Source organism: Haemaphysalis longicornis, unplaced genomic scaffold (assembly GCF_048455015.1).
Source record: "Haemaphysalis longicornis isolate Haplotype H1 unplaced genomic scaffold, Haemaphysalis longicornis Haplotype H1 scaffold_2, whole genome shotgun sequence".
NCBI classification, from domain to species: Eukaryota; Metazoa; Arthropoda; class Arachnida; order Ixodida; family Ixodidae; genus Haemaphysalis; species Haemaphysalis longicornis.
Genome location: NW_027526295.1, coordinates 265,111,588 through 265,132,814, shown reverse-complemented (window position 1 = coordinate 265,132,814; position 21,227 = coordinate 265,111,588). Strand labels below are relative to the sequence as shown.

Below are 21,227 nucleotides of genomic sequence, written 5' to 3'. Positions count from 1 at the left end.
CTTGCAGTTGGCTGCTCAGTTGTCCTCTGCATGGACATAGTACCTTGTTTATGCACCACATTCTCCGAAGGTATGCTTGATGCAACTTCAGCGCTGTAGTGGAGTCTTCTCATTGTCTGTTCATTTCGATGATTTGGGGGTTGAAGTTTTGTTTGTGGTGCATGTATGCAAAACCTTGACACACAGTCAACTTGGCTGACAGTGCTGATCCAGACACAGTCAATGAACAAATTAGGCCTTGAGAACCATCCCAAAAGTAGAGAGCCTAACTTTGCCCAAATGAAGAATTGTGCAATTATTGGGCCCTGTTTCTACAAAAACAAAGGAAATACCTAACATCTAAATTTTATTTTCAGTTTTGTTTGCTATCTCCAATCGGCCGTTCTAGCTTCGCAATTTTGAAACCTAATCTTCCTGCACTTCAAATGAATTTGCGATAAAGCATAACGTTAGTACTTTAGTATATCTGGTTGTTTTAGTAGATGTGCTGCATTGTATCGTTTTCTGGCCTCTCCCTTATGGTGCCAGTAGTGTGCCACTTGACTATTTAATATAGTTGTGCCACACACTATACAACACACTGTTTGCAACTGGGTTCATTATTGTGCACTGTAGCCACTCGCAGTGCTACTGTATGCTTCCAGAAATGCAGAAATATCTGAATGTAACGGCTGCTTGTTTTGTTAGTTGAAGAACAGCTGTAAATAAATTCAGCACACACAGAAGCAAACTTCTGCCAATGGCAAATGTTGACACTTGGAAGAAATGAGCTGCAGCAACAGGGTATAAAGAGCAGTTTATTCATACTTCACTTATGGACGCACACATATCACTGCCATCTATCTCTATGGCCGTAAAAAAGGCTGAAGAGTTCCTTCTTGCCAAAGATACAAAAAGCGCATTATCCTTCAGCATGACACCATCAGCCCCACACAATCCTGAAGCTGGCGGGAATTACTTGTCCCTTTATCGATGACCACTTAAATTGCCAGTAAATGACATCACGCGGTCAAAGGCACTAAAACCATGTAGCAAACAAAATAAAAGTGCACATCTCCCAGTGCATTACAAATAAGACATTGCACAATTCTCAGTGCACCCCATAAAATACAAACGACACTACACCTCTAACAGCATTGCATTGCAAATAAAATAATTAAGCAAATCTCTCCAGTTTATCTCAAAGTAAATTGTGGAGCAGACTGCAGGCTGTTTTATGCCAATGACATTCACTTTCAGCCATGCAACACGGACTGTAGCTTCTGTCTTAATTTAGTGCGGCATCTTCGCATCTGGTACAATTCTGAAGACATTCCCAACAAAGAACAACCATTTTTTGCTATATTTCAGCACTGTACTAAAGTTCCGCCAGGATTTTCATTAAAGTGACTATTCCCATGCTCCTGCTGCTTGTTGCTTGCCTGTGACGCTAGATTGATTACTGCACAATCCAAAGGCGTAGTGCACAATTGCTGAAGACAAACAAGACATTTTCGTTGCTACTGCAGCTGCATCACAAAAGCACAGTTGGCCCCACGCAAGAGCCGTACATTTGGCACGCGTAGTTGCACGTAAAATGATTGGCATGTATCAAATAGTGCATAAAAAGTAGTGTTCGTTTTTCTCTCTTGTCCGACTTGGTTAACACAGTATCAGTGGAAGCGCACTTGCAAACTATATTGACATGCAAACTTTTAACACTCTTGCACAAAGCAAACAAAGAACACCTGCTAGGTGTGAGCTGAATTTGAGGCACTTGGCATTATCTGCGACATATTAACGCGCAGGCTACAAGAAAGGTGCTTGTTTTATGTTTTATACACACACATGCAAAAAAAAGGGTATTTTTATTGATTTTGTGTTGGTGCTTCGGTTAAAATGGAGGAGACTGAACCATTGATAAAGCATAATTCTGAGCCATAGGGTGCATAAATTTTGGTGCAAGACGCCCTTTACACACTGCCACCCCAAAACGAAAAAACTTCATCTTGCCACCACGGTCAAGGTGGCATCTATCTTGCCTACGAGGTTTTATGCAAAACCCACCATGCCATGCCATTGCCTGATAGCACTGTGTACTTCATACTGCACCATCCCTGCACATTTCAAGCACTGTGCAGGGATGCTGCAGTCTGGCTAGTTTTTTATTGCAAACACTATAATGCGGCACACACTGCACAACAATTCACCACACACCCCAACCCTGTGCCAACCTAACATACAAAGGTTACATCGTGCCAAAAAAGAGAATTCGTAGGTACGCCTTTTCACAGTAGAAGAAGTTGACCAGTATCTGGATCAAGTGCAAGCTGTCTCTGAGCGTATGACTAGAGTCCTGCACAATGCTGATGGCTTCTTGTATCTCCTGCGTGAAGGGCAGGTATGCCTTGGCACCCTGTAGGGCCCGAAGTCGGGAAAGGCACTGGCCAGCCAGGACGGTGTTGTCAGTGAGACGTGCAGCCACAAAGGCTGCCACAGCCCGGCAGCAGAATCGAAACCGCGCAGACACGGTCGATCGGCGGCCCATGCCCAGGGCCCCGAGCAGGCCTCCCGTGTCGCGGTCTTCGCCCAAAACGGTCAGTGTTGAGCAGAAGTTCCCCAAAAGATGACCCACCGCCTGCGAGTCGCCGCCGAAGTCGAGCTGGCGCAGACTCAGCACCAGCAGCTTGGCCCAGAGCAGGAGCAGCTTGGGCTCGGCCTCCTCCACAGCGGCCCGGCCCTGGGACACCCAGTCCGCCAGCTGGTCCAGCAGGGCACGCTCGTCATCGGGGCTCCGGCAGTGGGGCAGGCAGTGCAGCAGGTAGCACAGCTGGGTCAGGTGTGCCGCCTGAGTGGCGCACTGGGACCGGAATTCGGGTAGGGTCAGCTCGGGAACTCTGAAGGCGGCCGCAGCCTGCTCCCAGCCACCGTCGGGGGCCGCGGATCCCTCCAGGAAAGCAGCGAGGCAGGCCTCCGCCACGTACACCAGCTGTCGCACCGAGGCCAGGTGAGTGCAGGCCGCGGCCAGCACGGCTAGCAGGACCGGGTAGCCCTGGCGGGCTTCCAGCCAGGGCGTCAGACCTCCGAGCAGAGCCTGTTCCTGCGGGCTGCCCTCGCGGCAGCTGTCCAGGAGAGAGAGGGCGCGACCCAGAAGTGACATGGGGCCCAGCACCGACTCGCACTGGTCGAGCAGCTGCGGCAACAGCAGCGCCACGTCTTGGGTGTGGGCTGCTCCCAGGGCTGGGCCGTACAGTCCGACAACCGTGCTCACAAATCCGTGCTGCTTGTGCAGGTCGCTAGCTCGTCCGGGCACCATGCAAGACAAGGTGGCCACAAACTCCAGCACAGTCCGGTCAGTGCCAGGGCCTGGCTTCAGGAGACGGCGGGCGTCGCAGCTACAGGCAAACTTCTTTTGCAGCTGGCAGACAAGTTCCACGGGCAGCAAGCCCCATTCATGCTCTCGCAGTGCACCGAGTTTGCTGGACACAAACACGGCCATGTCCGCATGCCACGCAAGGCCCACAGCCAGTTCAGCAAAACACGAGTGGTATTCTACGACCTGCTCAGGTGCCAGCTGCAGTGCATGGCGCAGACGCTCCTGCCAGGACACCTGCACAAACACCTGGACCAGGAAGGCCAGGTGGGCGGAATACTTGGCGTCCAGCACTTTGCAAGCCAACTTCATGTCGTCCACAGAGGGGAAGAACTGCGACCACGGCAGTGTGCCAAGCGCTGTCTGCACAACAGCAGTGACATATTCTGGGGGATCAGTCCAGACATACTTGAGGAAATAGTGCTGCCACACAAGAGACAGCACATTAACGTTCCATGTGTCGTGGCAGCAGCGGTGAAAGAAGGCTAGCACGCCCACAAGCGAGTGCACCATGTAGGTCGCCTCCTTGCCATCCACTGGGAGCCACGGAGTGTACACGCTTTTTCCCTCGGCCAATTCCAGCCACGGACCATAGAGTTGCAGCACTGCTTTGACAGCTTCGGCCAGGCTGTCATTTGAAGCCTTCAGGTTTTCCCAAATGTAGCAGTGCGCAACAGCACTGAAGAACCGGCACAGCACAGGCAGGAATGGCTTTGTCTTCCCATACAGGCCACTTTTGGCTACGGAGGCATCCGAGTTTCGCAGTGTAGTAAAGTGGTTCGTGGCGATGCTTATAGTTCCCGTGGTTTCAGCCAGAGACAGCAGGCACTGCTGCTTCGCAAACTCCTCGTCATATGCCTGCGCTGCATGTTCAGGCCTACCGTAGCCCAGCGCTTGCAGGAAGACGCTCCAGGTGGCCACAGGCAGGGAACTGGACTCTACACCCCTTAGCAACATGGTAAGTACCACCGCGTAGTGCTCGGGAAAGTGGAACTGCAACAAGCTGTACAAATGAGAATGAAACACTTCGACCAGCGGCAACAAAGGCTCCGGTGGATTGAGGCCACACTTGCACAAAGCCTTCTCTACGGACTCCAACAGCTGTGCCCGCACAGCTGAACTCGGCGCAACGTTTGTCAGCCATCGTGGGAGATCAAACTTGGACAGCAGCACAAACACAGCATTGTACAGCGTTGGAACGAGGCACGAACTCACGGACTGGTACATCAGTGCATACTGCTCCTGGTTCGCCGCGGCTGGACTGAAGAAGGGAGCCACGTAGCCCACTCGGCCGGGGTCGTTCAGGATCGCTTGAAGCACGGGGAGGCACTGGTTAGCTCGGTGGGACACAAACTCCTCTCCGGCCATGTCCAGGCACAGGGTTACAAACTGTCGTGTGGGAGCGTAGTCCACCATCTCCTTGTGCAGTGCCCCAACCAGGCTGAAGAATACCTCGCTACCGAGTGCGTCGAGCTCTTCCCTGATGGCTGGCGTGGCCTTGCGGTGCCTCTGCACCAGCTGAGTGATGCAAGCCTCCAGCTGCACGAGCGCGCAGCAGCTGGCGTGTGGAGGCGGTCGCTGCAGCTCCGTCAGGACGGCCACCCACTCAGTCCGGTTCCGGTCAACCTTGTGCAAGACGTCTGGTGCCAGGCGCGCTTCGTAGAACTGCAGCCTCAGGTGGAGGGGGCCCTTGCAGTCTTCACGGTAGTCGCAGGGCACCGTGAGGTGCACGTACGCAGGGACGTTGTCGTACAACACGGGCAGCAGCTCTTCGCGGCACACCCTGTCCAGGCTGGCCAACTTGTCCAACTGGCCAGTGGCAGTGCTTGCCTGGCCCATCAAAACCCTCAGCTGTGAGGAGACCAGCTCCTTCACTTGCGAGGCCAAGCAGGGCACGGGGGGAATCACGGGGCGCAGAGTCGGCACGGGAGGCGCTGGCATGGGCCCCTCGTAGGTCCTGAGCCGAGAAACAATGCGCTCCTCGGGGGCCGGCTCGGAATGCTGCTGGTTTCGGCAGGGCCGGTTGGCACGTGGCTGTTTGGGCAGCTGCAGGCTTTGCAGCTCGCGTCGTCCCACCTCCACGGGCACAAGGTCATGCCACAGCTGGCTGCTGCCTTCAATGATGGCACACAGCGCCTCGGGGCAGTACTGCGACGGCAGAGCTCCAAAATCAATGCTTGCACCCTGAAGTCGTGGCTCTTCTAGCCACAGGCCGAAAGTCCGGTACATTTTGAGCAGTTTTTCAAACAGGTCTCTCGGTGCTCCCTGTTCGCTCGTGGTGGCACATTTTTGGTAAAAGTGGTCAGCCAGTTCAATCAGCCGCCGCTTCATCTTTTTCAGCAAGGCAAAATAGGTAGCACTCTCAAAGAAGCGGGGTCCAACACTGCTGCCGTTGGCGCACCTTTGCAGGTAGAGGGAGAAAAACTGCTGCCATATAAGAGGCAAAGCTGGATGGTCCGCGTCAGTCTGCAAAGCCTGATGAGCCCAGCGGTACAGCAGAAGAACCTCCAGGGATGCCTGCGTGGCTTTCTTGACTATCACTTCAACCGAGGTCTGGGGCGACTGTGCCGTGGCAGAGAGTACAGCTTTCCAGGCACTGTCGACTTCTGGCAGCTGGGCTTCGGCCAGCATTCCCGCCAGCGCAAACCAGGGAAATGCTGGCGCAGACTGGAAAGGCACCATGGATGGCCAGGAGGCCGCCTGGCTGCCCAAAACGTACGAGAACACCGTCTTCATCATGGACTGGGATGCCTGGGGTGCGGCTAGGCTCGCAAGCAACTCCTTCAGGTGTGCCAGCACGCTGTCGAAGCAGTCTGCCTCGAAGTAAGCAAGCTGCACCAAGACATCGAGAAGGTACATGACGTTATCCTTGCCCTTGGGCTTGTGCGCTGCCCTGTTCATGGGGATGTCTGGAAGGCGGAAGAGCAGCGAAATCCAAAGCTTGATGGGCAGCGAGGGGAGGCCCCAGTGCTTGGCTTGGCTAACGTGTGCAGCCATTGTCGCAGCAAGCTGCTTCAGCACTTCAGCTGAGCTCTCTGACCCCATGAGGCTTTTGGCCGCTGTCAGGTAGGTGCTGTCTGCCAGGACGAGGTGGCGAAGGTCGGCCAGGAACTTCTGGTTAGTCGTGAGCAGCTCCTGCCGCATGTAGAAGAGAGGCAGCACGTTGCTTATGCATTTCACAGCCGCAGCACACTGCTCGTTCACTACCAGCGTAGAGATGGACTTGAAGCCTGTGGCAAGTACTTCTTCTCGATAGTGACCAGCACTTCCGATGGACAGAGACAAGAAGAGGGCAGGGGGGGAAAGGTCCTTGCAGGCCTTAAGAACTGGGTGGAGCCACTCGCACTTTTCCGGATTCGGTGCCACACCCGCGGGAGGATTTTCATCTACGACGAGGCTCAGCTGGGCTCGGTGGTTGCAGTCAAATGCATGCAGTTTCAGTTGAAACAGGATATTCCAGCTCCACGCAATGAAGCCCGTGGGTGTCGAAGACTCGCACGTTCCTGTGGCCAGGTAGGACAGGTAACGAACTTGCTTGTAGACGTAGCTGGCCACTTCATAGGGCGCACAGAGCTTTTCGTACGCCTCCAGCAACAGCAACGCCAACTGCTGGTGCAGGCTGTATTCCAGAAAGAGCTGGCCCTGCTCGTTGAAGCCATAGTTGAGACTCTCAATGAGAAGCCGTGCCAACTGGCTCTGGGGCGAGTTGAGTGGGTAGTAGAGCAAAAAGTGGGAAATGATGTCCAGGTCTTCTTTGCCAGGCAGCCACAGGTGCAGTGGCATGGCCTGCATCAAGTAGCACGCCATTACACCCAGTGCCATCATGTGGTCATCAATTGCGTCTAAGAGCACTGACACAATGCCTGGCTGCTTCTGTGCCAGGGACGACAGCAAATCTCGGCCTTCCTTGGCGAACAGTTGCCTCAGCTTTCGGTTCAGATATGTCATCTCGAAGATTTCCAGAGCCACCATGTGCGTAAAGGCACGACTGTCTGCTCCGCGGGAGGCAGCCATGTTGGCGAACGAAGTCATCAAGAAAAAAACCTCCGACTGCGGCATGTGGCTTAGGCTTTCCTCAAAACCCAGCTTGTGGACTTTGTCCTGCAGCTTGTCGCAGATATCGCTGGGAGACAGGTGAACCTGCTGCTCGTTTTCTTGGTAGCTGTTGTGGAGAAGCCACAGCAACTGCCACAGCATAGCCGTGGATACGGTGGAATATGGGAGGACAGCCATAAACTGCCAAGCGCCCGTGCTTTGCGAGTAGAAAATACAATTAACCGCACGCAGAACAAACTGGTCATATTCAACCTGGAGGCGTTTGAGCATGGCAGAGTTGCCGACACCTTGCGTGGACTGAAAGCTCCTCCAGTGGTCGGAGACATACTGAACCGTGTGGCGAACCAAACGACTTATTCTTTTTGTTAGCTGTTTGTATCGCGAACGGTTGTAGGTCTTCAGGCCAGTGTGCAGAATGGAGACCAGGCGTGACGCAACTGCGATCATTTTGAGGACATCTTGCTCAGAAGCCCTGGCCGCATCATAGTCTTCAGACGTCGCAAACAAGAGGTGCTGGAAGATACCAGCAAAAGGCACCTGATTTAGCAGTGCTACGACATCGTTCTCTCTCCAGTTGATCACCGAAGGTGTGTCATCTTCTTCACCATCAGAGTCCAGCATAACCCAGGGTTCTTGGCCAGAGGCTGCTTCGAAGACACTCTGCAGGTGCTGCAAATACTCCTCACGGGCCTCGACTGGTGACAGGATTGTAGTCAAGACCACCAGGGCGTAGTCCAGTTGCTGGCAGCCCAGTGCGGCTTGGTGCCAGTCGGTGTGCTCGGGCCACTGAGCAGGGCTGGGCACTTGGACCATGTTGACGGCCCACTTGTGGATGCCCGGGGGGCACCTGACCACATGGTTGAGCAGGAAGAAGTGGTCGGCCAGTGAGGCCACCCGCAGCAACAGGCTGGCCAGCATGCGCAGCCACGACTGCACATCACTTACAAACACATCGTCCTGCACAGCCTTCCTCAAAAACACAAAGAGAACACTGATGCAGGCCTTCAGTTCGGCCACGTTGGCATCAACTTGTGTTCCAGGGCTGACGGGTGCGTTCTTTGGCATGTCTCGGAACTGAGGGGTGTCCAGAACCAGCTGGAAGTAGTAGTCGATCTGGACCCGCAGTGCGGCAGCATTGTGCATGTGCAAGAGATGTTTCTCCCTCAGCAGCTTCAAAAGCTCCTGGGCAGATGAAGTCATAAGTGATGCTGCATCGTCATTATACAGAGCCCTCTGGTAGTAGTGCTCTCCGGTCACTCGCTTGTTGTCTGCGCACCTCCCTTTCCCCGTGACAACGTCTGGCACAATGTCCCACATGCTTGCTTCCTGCTTTGCAATGTCTTGCTGAAAGCTTTGCAAGGCGCAAGCACTCGTAGCCAATAGCTCCCTGGAATGCAGGTAGTTTTCCAACAACTTGTAGAGCTCATGATGGTTCAAGTGCCTCTCTTTGTTGAGACTGACGAATTCTGAAACTATGGCTGTTCTCGCATTTAGCCACGCATTTTCGTACAACATGAGTATCTGCTCCTCCGTAAAAGGGCGCATCGATTCTTGCTCATCGCGGACTTCTGAAAGCTCTGGATACAACCTGCCCACACTCTTGCTTCGGTTGAGCACGTCATCGCCGCGCGCTGCGACATCTGGGCTCACTTCGGTACGTGCACCTTGCCGATGCGCCGTCGAGATGTCATCACTCGAAGCAGGAAAAGCGTAACAGTCGTCACCCGCAGGGGCCGTTGGCACTTCGGGGGCAACTATCGAGCCCCCTTCCGTAAGCGGCGCGGCTTTGGTGTCTTTTGAATGGCAGTCATCTTGTTCGCTGCAGTCAGCAACTACGGGGGTTGTGGATGCCGACTGGCTGCCATCACGAAGCACCGATGCAGGCGCAACTGCAGCGTCTGCGGACGCCTGCGCCTCCGCGCCCAATTCTGTACCCTGCGAGGCTTCAGCCCCTTCTGAGTGAATGACGCACTGTTCATTGTTATCATTCGATTTGAGTGGCAAATCAGTGCTTTCTGTAGGCGCATCCGGCGCTAGCGGAGATTCCGATGCAGAGGAAGCCGATTCACGGTCTTCAACACCAGTATCCGTAGACTGTAGGTGTGTGTCAACAGCGCTCTTCTCATCGAATGCACAGTCGATGTCAGAAACAGTCGTCGCTGCGGGGTGGCTCGGTTGACAGGTTGATTTCGCAGAAGTATGAGAGGTCTCAGAGTGTTGCTTCTTTCGGGACTTTTTTTTAACTTTCACCTGCTCCATGCTGGCATGTTTCGATCAGCCTGGGGTTGTAGTTGTGGCACGCCGGTGCTTGAACAAAACAATTTTGCACATCCACCCAGCCAAAGCGGCGTCAACTTCGCAACTCACTCAGCTGACTCACAGAACAGGGATGGCTGACTTGATTCCCAGCATGCTTTTCTGTTATCATTGCAAGCGAGCGAGGCATGGAGGAATGGAGCGAGGTAACCATCACGTGATGTTTATTCATATAATAAAAATAAAACCAGCGTATATAGTGTCCGGAAATAAAATATATTGCATGTGCATTTAATTGCACGTTCTAGAATTTTATTTAGCTTAGTTTTTTTATTAATTGTTTCTTACGATAATTCCGGTCGTAAACTGTCCGAATACGCGGCCACTTTCCGTCACTCCCAAATTGCTTGGATTTGTGCTTGCGGAACCAGTGTGGGTTTATTTCAATATTTTTTGTGTGATGTGTGGGCCGTGTTCTACGCTCGCGATGTTTGTCAGAAGATCGGTAAGGCACCGATATTTGTGGCGTTCTTGTAAACTTATCACGTTTTGGAATAATCTTTAGCTCGCAATTTAAGTTCTTTCCTCTTTCGCCCTGCAACCCCTCATGAGGCGTTGTCTGCTGAGCCATCGAACGTCCGAATTTTACCATTTTAAAGTTAAATTTCGTGTGCATTTTTTGAATTATTTTTAATAGCGTGGGTAAAATGTAGTTACGTGCGACCTCGCGTATTCGTTCTTGGTTACATAAGCGAAGCGTTCCACTCTTTTGCCGTACTGACTGATCGACACCAAATGTTCGGCTTAATTGCCGCATACCCTTCTTCTGAACTGTTACGCCCTAAGTTTTTCCTTGTGGCGCATCACTTGCAATAGCCCTGCTTTGGCGTAGGCAGTTCAAGCAGGATCTTGATGATGGGCCGCGGCCCGGGTCTTTCGTTCTTCTTGCGCGCTTACTCGCTGCCGGCGCTTCTTTCGCTAGCTGTCATCGTGATGCGACACATGCATAGACGCCATCCCGAGCGCTGCAGCAGATGCCCCGCGTTGTGAGAGGTTTGTGTAAATAGCGGCTGCATCGCTTTATTGTTTTTGTGGGTATTTGAGAAGGAACGATTTTTCTCTGTGGTAGGAATATTTCTGATCAGCAAAAAGTTTGCACCCCGTTCATCTGTGTTGGGAGACTGCTTACTCAATAAACATGGAAAATCGGTTAGATGTGAGACTTTTTAGTTCTGGAGGAGCGGATATAGCAATGTCGCTGTCTAAACGCCCAGTTCGTAAATTTCCTTCTTGTTGAAAGTAACGTAATCAGTTAAGGTGTTGATCTTTTCGTCAAACGCGAGTGTAATCTGGGCCCGCTGCTGATAAGAAAAGCGAGGAGGTGAAATTTGTGGTTTGGTTTGTATTGAGAAGTTTTGCTCTAGTTTGAGCAGCCTGTTGCTTGTGAGGTGACTGCACTGACGACCTTGGCGATGTTCTCCTTAAGGGCTCTAAACTGGGCAAATTAAATTAAGCCGTGGGAGAGAGGATCACTTCGGCCACTAAGAGCTGGCCTCATTACGCCCGCAAGCAGCATCGCCTGTCAAATGAACGCGCTCGACACTCACACTGTCAGAAAGTCTGTGCCATTCGTAGGCAGGTCAAGGCATCATTAAATAGTGCTGATATTAATGGCGTTACTAGGTTGAAAGTGAACCCCTGAAGCAATCAATTTCTGGCTGTTTACAAGCTTGGCAGCGTTCATTGTTGTGGAACAATGGACTGCAGTCAGAGTTCAGCCGTAGTGGATCCGCCCAACCGACAATGGCTTATGGGTGGCATCACCTATTGTCTCGACGTATTCGATTCCGTACATGATTGATGTTGGCACCCGATCCCATAAACTGCTGTGCTGGTAGCTGCAGACAAGTGCATTTTATGTGCAATTACTTTCTGAGAGAGGCATTCGTAGCACTGTTTTCTGCGTTTGCATGGTGCTATCTGCCAGGCTAGAGCCTTTTGTTGTGTTACAGCCCACAGCCGAATGGCATACAGCTGTGAAAGACTAGAGCTGACATGACCCAGTTACAATGTCGGGCTTGGTGGTGATCTGTGGCTTAACTAGTGCTGGGTATAAATGTGCAGAGTACTGTGAAAGTTCTCCTTCGTAGCCCAAGCCTTCCAGGATGTTGGCTTGCAAGAAATGTGCATACCGTCAAAGGCTGCGACTAGATGGATGTGCACAAAGTTGGGATTGGACACGTGGAAAAAACCGAACTGAGAAGCTCTTGAGAAATTTTTAAGCAATGCTGCGAAGGAGAGGAGGTTTTGGGAGGGATTGCATTTCCCTCCAGTCGCCTGCTGGTGTGTGGTAAAAAAACTGTCGTTAAGGAAGAGGGCTTCACTGCTCTTCAACCAGCATATATGGAACAGGACTGCAGGAGCAGCCATGGTGGGACTGTATGGCCTGCAACCCAGGGTACGGTCTGACACGTAAGGCGCGTGTGCTCCGCATTTGCAGGCGAGGAGCCCCTGGTGAGCAGATGGGTGCTGGAAGGTGACAGTGGCCCATGGCGGCGGGGCGTCCTGAGGGGCCTGGCAGCCCCAGCACCACTGAGGATGCGGGCGGCGGCCGACATGCGGGCAGCCGCACGCTGGCCGTACAGGTGCACCTCCTCGATGACACCGTGGCCACCTTCAACGTCCAGGTGGGTGCTCTACCCGTTGTTCAGGGGAATCAGGTGGATGGGAAGAATCACCCACGATGGAGTCCTTACATGGCTCGGCCTTTCCAGTGGCTGCCCAGCAAAAAGTTTGCCATGGCTAGCTTGGCTTTATCGCTACTGGGATGAGCTTGCACTACAAATTGGCTGTGCCCGAAGAAATGCCGCAAGGTGCCCGTGAGAAATTTGTCAATATGAAAGCTTTTATCACAGTTAGTGCCACCTGTTGGTAGTCTTGCGGTATGAAAGCTTTTCTCACAGTTAGTGCCACCTGTTGGTAGTCTTGCAGTATGAATGGGGCCCACTTTCATTGAAGAGTTTTGGGCAGGAGCAACTGAGCAGGCATTTAACGTGAGCGAAGTGTACAATGGAAAATATAATGCTAAAAAGGGAGTCAGCTAGGATAACAACTCGGGCAGTGGCAGAGGTATCAAAATTTCTAAAAAAGCTAGAGAGAGTTAAAAGTAAGGGCACTATATTAAATATGGCCTGGAAAAAATAACTGAGTGATGCATGCTACCTTACTAAAAATTGCTCATCCAGCAGATCTCAAGAGAGGCAGCTAGGTGAGAGGATATTCAGAACAGCGCCCCTTAATAAAGCGATATGTGCAGCTAGAATCGGTGTTGTAGCATTTATAAAGATGTCTACACACTTGGCAGGGGTGAGACAGCTGCGCATAATGCGCAGATTTGATACAAATTTGTTTTCCTGCGCCAGGCTGCTCCAAAACGGTATGACAGCCAAAGATTTTAACACTTGTTATTTTCAGTGGGGAAAAGTGCCTACTGACGGCATAGTTTTCCAGCATCCCCAATGTGATGCTGTTTGTAAAGCTTTAATTGATTGATCATTCAATAAAAAAAACTCCTTAAAATTGTCCCCGAGGTAGTTTTTTCGAAATTCGCAATGCCGGGTTGCACATGTTGTATTCTGTGTTTTTAAAGTTTTCCCATCGAAAGCCATTGCAAAGTCCTGTAGAAAAAATACTTATGTGTACTGAGGCGGCAAACTACTTGTGCAAGTTGATGAAAAAACGTCAATTTTCGGAGCACCATATCTTAGGAACGACATTACTGGGCGCAGCCATCACGGTGTGGTGAAGATTGGAAAACATGGCCGTTGGGCGAAGCAGTTACTCGTAGTTCAGGCAGAGTGCTCTTTGCCGACTTCTGCCGTGGTTTTGGTTATGGGGGTGGCTGGGTTTACATTTAGTCATTTGATCTGTTGTCGGAAGTTGCGCGACTAGAAAGACGGGAGTTCAAAAACAACGTGGTGCCAGCGAATTCGCTGTGTTTCAGCCTTAAGTATGAGGCACAGTGCGCGCTTGAGGTGAAATTTCGGACTCATTGCGGTGTTATGAAACGCCGAGTTATTGCTGCCTTTGACAGCGAGTTTGCGAGCGGCGGGAATGGGACGATTGACGCTGCAGAATGGCGGCGCAGGCCACCTCACCGCAAAATCTTCCAGCAGTGTCGGATAGCGGACAGGCTATTATTGCACGCCAGTAATAATGGTCCATTTATCTGAAGGGAAATTTAATGCCAAAAGGGAGGTGGCTAAACCTACTAACGTTAATCAAATTACGATCATAGTGAACGCGCACCTTGGGGATTGAAATGGGAGGCCTATAGGGGTCTATAGGCCTATAGGCGACGACTGTCACCTCCTTTTGCGCAACTTTTGCCGTGGCTTTGCAGTTGTGCGTAAAACCGAGCCTGGGATTACAAAAAAAAATAATTTTGTCATTCACATGATAATAAATGCCTTACGATTGCTTAGTTTTTCAATTCAATATTTTCAAATGAACTCCACGCTATCTATGCATAGAGGCTAAGAATTAAAAATGGTTTGTAAAATCTAGTGCAGTTTGTACCTTGTGATACTGTGGTAGAAAAAACTTTATTGAAAGGCTGTTTCAGTGTTGTGCACGTTCAAAACTGATTAAAAAGTGCACTTTTCCTTCCCGAGTTGCCAAAAATTCGGTTTTTTAGGCTCCTAAGGGGGCATAATAAATGTTCTGCTCCAAGTCAAGGTTCTTCTGCTCCAAAATCGAGATTTTCCTGCTCCAAAAACTGCTCCCAAATCTGATTCTGGTGTCTCACCCCTGACTTGGTCACTCCACAAAAGTGCTACAGGCTCCTGTGCTTAACCATGCTGAAAGCAGAAAATCGACCCTAACATATCCATGTTGCCCTGAAATAACCCAGAAAACAATCAAGGCTGGGATGCTGAGGTGTTGCTTCAGTGTCGAAAACAAGATTGCCGTTGAACAGCTGACATTGGCAAGTTGGGATGTCATTGTCGGAGATGGCAGTGGAATGAAGATAAAATTTATCTTCAGACTTACAGCCAGCAAGTCAGCTCCAGACATGCTAGGGTTGTGGGGAGCATGCTTTAGTGACACGTGATAACTAATTACACTAAAAGCGTAGCCAAAAAAGAACTGATTACGACAGACTAAAGCTGGGAAAAACTGAAGCCGTTGTCTAGTTTTTAGTAATTGTAACAGTATTTGTTAGGCCTGCTGGGGTGGCTCAGTGGCTAAGGTGCTTCGTTGTTGAACACGGGAGTGCTGGTTTGATAGGGGTTCTTACTTGGTATGCACTAGTAGTGAGATGCTGGTTGTCGAGCATTAGAACATGGAAGTTAAGAGTGAAGACAAGTGAACAGCAACAAGCGAACCATAGCAGTGAGCAAAGTGCTATTAATGGGGAAGTTTGTGGGAGAATCCCGGGAGTTTCCCATGAGGAGCGCTGCAATGTGGGATGCCCTGTTGGTTTCAGTACAAAGCGCTCGGCCGTGTCCTGTTTGACCAAGTGTGTCGAGTCATCAACCTGCTTGAGGTGGACTACTTTGGCCTCGAGTATGCCGACAGTGGTGGGACCAAGGCAAGTGGATTTCTCCATGGCTCACGCTACGCTCATGCCTCGCCTGTCACGGCACTTTTCATTAACAGAAATGAACTGCGTCTGCGGTTCAGTTGTGCAGTTACCACTGCTTCATAACACTGAAGGCAGAGCAAGTTTTCTTCCGTCTTCAGTGTTGAACATTATACATCTTCCTAAGCCACAAAACGAGTTTTCGTTGTGTAATTTTGATGACGTTACAAATAAAGTATAAATTTCTTTCTGTCATTTTATGCCAACTTCTTTAGTGACACAGCAACGACTAAAAGCCAGCTACTGAAACTTGTCAGGTTTATTGCTTGCATGTTTGCGAGTGAAATTGTCAATGGATTCTTTCATGGGGCTTTATACCAGCCCTGCCATCTTCCTTTCGCTGTTTGTGACATCGTGAGTCATTAAGCAAGAAATATCCCTGGGTAGTGGTGCCTGGTGTGGCACATTGCAAACAAGGCATATTAATTTACGGTGGACTTGCGATAATTCAAATCCTGATAATTCGTACTTTGGGTTAATTCAAACAAAATTCAAATTTTTGGTTGGCCTGCTATTCTTTCAATGTATGTAAAAGACGCTTAATTCAAACTCCGTCATTCGGTTAATTCGTACTTTTTGTGTGTCCATATCGGAAAATATCTACTGCTTTCCCGCAAATATTTGAAAATTTGTGTGCTTTTGTAATCGTAACAGTCGAAAAATGAAAAATAAGCGCCTTAATTAAGCCTTCAAGGAAAAAGGCATTGGTAGTGAACAAACTTTCGAAACGAAGCACAAGTATGGTAGACCGTGATGTTACTTACCTTTCTTACCATTTCTCAGATGCGAATTAGGAGAAAAAAAAATGAACAGGCCTCAAAAAACATCTAAACATGATTGACAGCTTACACTTGTCGAAGCGGTCAAAACCATGCGGGCCATTGTTGCAAAAAGAAAAGGAAAAACGCACAATCACGCAATCTCGTGTCAGAAAAAATAAAAATGTCACGGCAGGTACGAAAGTGACATGAACGGCATTCGGCTTGTGGACCTTACGCCTCTGCTTTCTGTTTATTTTGCACAGTTAGGGTTTAAAAACGCTTGAAAATTCAACAAATGTGGTTAAAATCAAAGCCTAATCATGATGTGTGCTGTCACGTTGCCAAGAGTCATATATATGAAAACTTCTGACAATTCGAACAAAATCCTGGGCTTCCTTCGAGTTTGAATTATCGCAAGTCGACTGTATGTGCATCTACCTGTTTCTTTGCTGTTGGTGCTTCTTTAAATGGCCCAGAAAGAAGTGCTTGTGTTGTGTTCTCCCGCAAGCACAGGATTCATGCGGGCCCTTAATGGTGTAAAAGATTCGTGTAAAAGAGACGCACAAGTTTTTAGGTATCTTTTTTTATGAAAAACTTACATTAATTCCATACATCAAACTACTTAATAAACACAATAAACATTCTGGAGGTCCTCTCCCACCAATCCTATGGTGCAGACAAAGAACTCTTTCTGTGGCTCTATACCGGCTTGGTCAGTCTAGTTTAGACTGTGGCAGTGTCATTTATGGGTCAGCCACAAAAACAGCACTAAAGATGCTTGACCCAGTGCTGCACTTAGGGCTTCACCTTGCGTCCGGTGCTTTCCACACTAGCCCGGTGCAGAGCCTGTACGTTGAATGCAACAAATGGTACCTGGAACATCAACGAATGCACGTCGATTTGTTGTATGCTTTTAAGGTTTCACCATTGAATAACCATCCTTGTAAACATGTGCTTAACAATACATATCCATCCCAGGTGTTTTTAAATCGTCTGTTTCTATGCCCTTCTCACTGAGAATGACAGAGGAAGCTTCTGATCTTTCCATTTCCTTTTTAGACATGTACACATCATCATTTACGAACATTTTACCACAATGGCAACTTCAGCCTGTTTCTTGTGATTTATCTTTTATGAAAATGGATAGAAAAAAGGTAGCAAGAACTGCAATTTTGCAGTACTTGTCCCTGCAGAATAAATATAAATGTACAGAATTTGACAGTGATGCTTCAAAAACCTCATGGACCAAACTTTAATGCGTGCAAAACCATGGGCGGGCTCACCACTGTTTTCTCAGCAGAGGCATATGTCATTTTACTCATTGTACAACACATTTTTTAACATAAAGTTCTTAAGTCCATCATCTATAAGGATTCATTAAGTGTTGTCTGTGCATTGTCATCTCAGAAGTTCGGCAAAAACGACGTAGTCAGCCTAGTTTTTAATGCCATTATGTCTGCGTATGTTGAGAAATGAACTGGTCTTGTGCTGGGTTCCAGGCCATGCTGGGATCGCTGGCAACGAGGTGGCGGACGAAAGGGATAGTTTTGCTGCCCTTAGAAACACGGCGAACATTACAAGACTACCGCACACTGACTTCAATCCGCACATCAAACAACATCTTCGTAACAAATGGCAAGCACGTTGGAGTGGACAGGCAGACAAACTACATGCAATAAAACCACACTTGGGAGAATACACAACTGACTGACACACCAGATTCACTGAGGCTGCCCAATGCAGGTTGCGGGTAGGACACACATGCAACACACTCGCACCTGCTCACAGGATCACTAAGACCCCTATGCAGCATGTGTGGAGAGGGCCAGTCCGTAACCCACATCCTCATCCAATGCAAGGCACTTGACACAACACAATGCAAACACTTCCCACACCTATATGGACAACATATTCCACAACACCCATCATACTTTTGGGGGAACGATCCCATGTTTCCCATCGAACACGTTTTTGAGTTTTTTCACAGACATCAAATTTTTAGACCTCATTCCTTACCATGCATAAGTACGCCACCCATTTTTATTGCCTTGTGTTTCATTGAACATATATATATATTTCCACTGACCGACTTTAGTATTCACATCCACATCACTGCCATTATATAACCCTCTTTTGGCGCTCTTTGCCCTAGTTGGCCTTGCACCACTAAACACCAATCATCATCATCCTTTAAGCTGCCAAAGTAAGATGCGGTAGCACCGATCTTCCTTTGTCATGGCTTCAGAGGGCAGAATCCCCCCATTTACTTAAATATCACTACTGTGTGTGTGAGAAGCACTGTGGCAGTGCTCGTCTAAAGAGAGCCGGATGGACGAGTGAGGTGCTGCCCCTGTCTCGTCGCAGTACTGGCTGGACAACGAGAAGCCCATGTGCCGCCAGATGGGCCTGTCCCTGGTGTCGCCTGTGATGGAGTTTGCGGTCAAGTTCTACACTCCTGACCCTGCACAGCTCGAAGAGGAGTTCACCAGGTGGGGCTCCATCGCCACCTTTTACACTCCTTGTCCTGGCAGGGTTTCGCTCCACTCGACCGTTCCAAAAGAGTACACTTCTGCTAAAAATGTGCCTGCCTTTTCTTTTTCTTTTTCTCTTTTTTTTTCTTTTTTCTTTTGTTTGCAATCTATTGTAGCATTGTGAGAGTCCTAAGTACACTTACATTGCCAGAAGCGTTGCCTATGACATCTGCAGGGGTGAGACAGCTGCGCATATTGCGCAGTTTTGATACAAATTGGTTTTCCTGCGCCAGGCTGCTCCAAAAGCTTGAAAATTGCAAAAATTGCGCCAAACTGCTCCAAAACAGTCCGAGAGCCAAGGATTTTAACGCTCCCGTCACTTTCAGTGGGGAAAATGCTTAGTGATGGCGTAATTTTCCAGCACCCCCAATGTCATGCTGTTTGTAAAGGTTTAATTTTTTGATCATTCAATAAAATACCGGCTTAAAATTGTCCCCGAGACAGTTTTTTCAAAAATGACAATGTCGGGTTGCACATGTTATGATAGTCTCTGAGTTTTTAATGTTTTCCCATCGAAAACCATTGCAAATTCCTGCAGAAAAAATACTGCTGTGTACGGAGGCGACAAACTGCTTGTGCAAGTTGATGAAAAAACACCAATTTTCGGAGCGCCGTATCTCCGGAACGACATAACTCGGCGTCGCCATCTTGGTGTGGTGAGATTGGAAAACGTGGCCGCCGGGCGAAGAAGTTGCTCGGGGTTCAGGCAGAGTGCTCTTCGCCGATTTCTGCTGTGGTTTTGGTTATGGGGGTGGCTGGGTTTGCATTTAGTCGTTTGAGTTGTTGCGGGAAGTTGCGCGACTCGAAAGACGGGAGTTCATCAAAAACAACGTGATGCCCACGAATTCGCCATGTTTTGGCCTGGAGTGTGAGGAGCAGCTTGTGCTTGAAATGAAATTTCGGAGTCATTGCAGTGTTATGAAACGCTGAGTTATTGCTGCCTGTGACAGCGAGCTCGCGAGCCGTGGGAATGGGGCGATCGACACTGCCGAAGTGGCGGCGCAGGCTACATCGCCGCAAAATGTTCAAGCAGTGTCCGATAGCGGGACGGGCTATTATTGCACGCCGGGCGAACTAATGGTTCACCTATCGGAAGTGAAATTTAATGCAAAGAGAAAGGTGGCTAGAAATACCACCGTTACTCAAATTACGGTCGTAGTGAACGTGCACTTTCGGGATTGAAATGAGGGCTGGTGGAGTGCGACGATTGTAAGGGACCCTCGCTTTGCGCAACTTTTGCCGGGGCTCTCTACTTTTGTGCGTAAGGCCGATTATGGGAGTACAAAAATATTAATTTCGGCATCCACATGATAATAAAAATGCCTTACGATTGCGCAGTTTTTCAATTCAATATCTTCGACGGCACTCCATGCTATCTATGCACACATCCTAAGAAGTAAAAAAAAATGGCTTGTAAAAAGGTAGTGCAGTTCGTACCTTGTGATGCTCCGGTAGAAAAAAACTTTATTAAAAGGCTGTTTCAGTGTTATGTACGTTCGAACCCTATTAAAAAGTGCAGTTTTCTCCTCCAAGTTGCCAAAAATGTGATTTTTTAGGCTCCGGAGGTGACATAATAAATGTTGTCCTTCTGCTCCGAATCAAGGTTCTTCTGCTCCAAAATCGAAATTTCGCTGCTCCAAAAACTGCTCCCAAAACAGATTTAGCTGTCTCACCCCTGCATCTGGCACGCAGCATGCAACTGACCCCTGGTGCTTCGGGTGACTGACAAGTGAAATTTATCATGTAAAAGTTCTCTAGCACAAATTAAAAAAGCATTACTAAACACGTCTGAGGCTCAAGTGGCTTTTCCGACTACAACGTTGCGAACCTATTATGAAGGTATTATTCAGTTCCACCGATGTTTTGTGGGCTTCTTGGCAACCAGAGGGGGTTTTGGCAGCAATGGCACAAAATCACAGTTCAGCTTGCTGTTATCCGTATAAGAGAACAAAGAAAGGCATCTTTAAAACACAGTCTAAACTTAAGCAGTGACAAAGGTGTATTCATGAAATTGTTTTACGTTTTATTCTTTTTATTCCGAAAGCCGTATCTGTGTGACACATTTTAATTTTTCATCACTAGAAAGCTCCAAGAGTCCATGGAAGAGGTGTCTGAGGTTCAGCCGGCTTTTATTAACGTTGAAAAGAACAAGGTGAATGCTGTCTCTGATATTGGGGTTAAAATTACTAACTTAAAAAAAACCTTAGCTCAAGCAAACGGGCTATTCATTGAATTGTTGAAACACTTGTTGGAAGGTAGCTGGTGGCACTTGTGCATCAGTGCTCAGACACTGGAAATGTTGTACCTGAAAGCATTTGAAAAGATTGTCTAAATAATGACAGCCCCTGCAAAGATCTTTGTTCATATATTTCTAGTGTGCCTTAATATAATCTGGGGTCTTGAGTTGCACGTACAGTCCTTACAACAAAGTTTAGGTTGCCAAAAATCGCCACATCTCATTTGTAACAGCATTTGGCACCTGATTAAAATTATTTTCTGTTGTTTGTTTAGAAATTGTTTGCACTTTCTTGGCTATATAATGTGACTTTCGTCGCGTCTGTTTCTTTAGAACTCGAGAGGGTACAACTGTCACTTGTGGAGAAGTGTGGACCAGGTTGAAGCAGTTG

General features: G+C 48.9%; 2 protein-coding genes across 4 annotated transcripts in view; one reads left to right on the top strand and one right to left on the bottom strand.

Annotated features, from left to right (window-relative positions):
* Positions 1 to 777: 777 nt before the first annotated feature.
* Positions 778 to 9,779, bottom strand: Epg5 (ectopic P-granules autophagy protein 5). The gene has a single exon (XM_077700542.1). It carries the CDS (start codon positions 9,665 to 9,667, stop codon positions 2,228 to 2,230), a length of 7,440 nt encoding a protein of 2,479 aa, XP_077556668.1. The 5' UTR covers positions 9,668 to 9,779; the 3' UTR covers positions 778 to 2,227.
* A 248-nt stretch (positions 9,780 to 10,027) lies between these two features.
* The window catches only part of Cdep (Chondrocyte-derived ezrin-like domain containing protein), a 54,447-nt gene continuing 43,247 nt past the window's right edge, over positions 10,028 to 21,227 (top strand). For 2 of the 3 annotated variants that reach the window (XM_077700541.1, XM_077700539.1), the window contains exons 1-4: positions 10,052 to 10,169; positions 12,165 to 12,351; positions 15,153 to 15,257; positions 18,434 to 18,558. In XM_077700541.1, coding sequence (XP_077556667.1) covers positions 12,214 to 12,351; positions 15,153 to 15,257; positions 18,434 to 18,558 — 368 coding nt within the window. In that variant the 5' untranslated portion in view covers positions 10,052 to 10,169; positions 12,165 to 12,213. Of the gene's footprint in view, positions 10,170 to 12,164; positions 12,352 to 15,152; positions 15,258 to 18,433; positions 18,559 to 21,227 lie in introns of all 3 variants that reach the window. The other variant, XM_077700540.1, reaches the window with a different exon arrangement.

Excerpts from the sequence above, each read along its gene's own strand:
- Epg5 (XM_077700542.1), bottom strand. The coding sequence starts at position 9,667 with ATGGAGCAGGTGAAAGTTAAAAAAAAGTCCCGAAAGAAGCAACACTCT.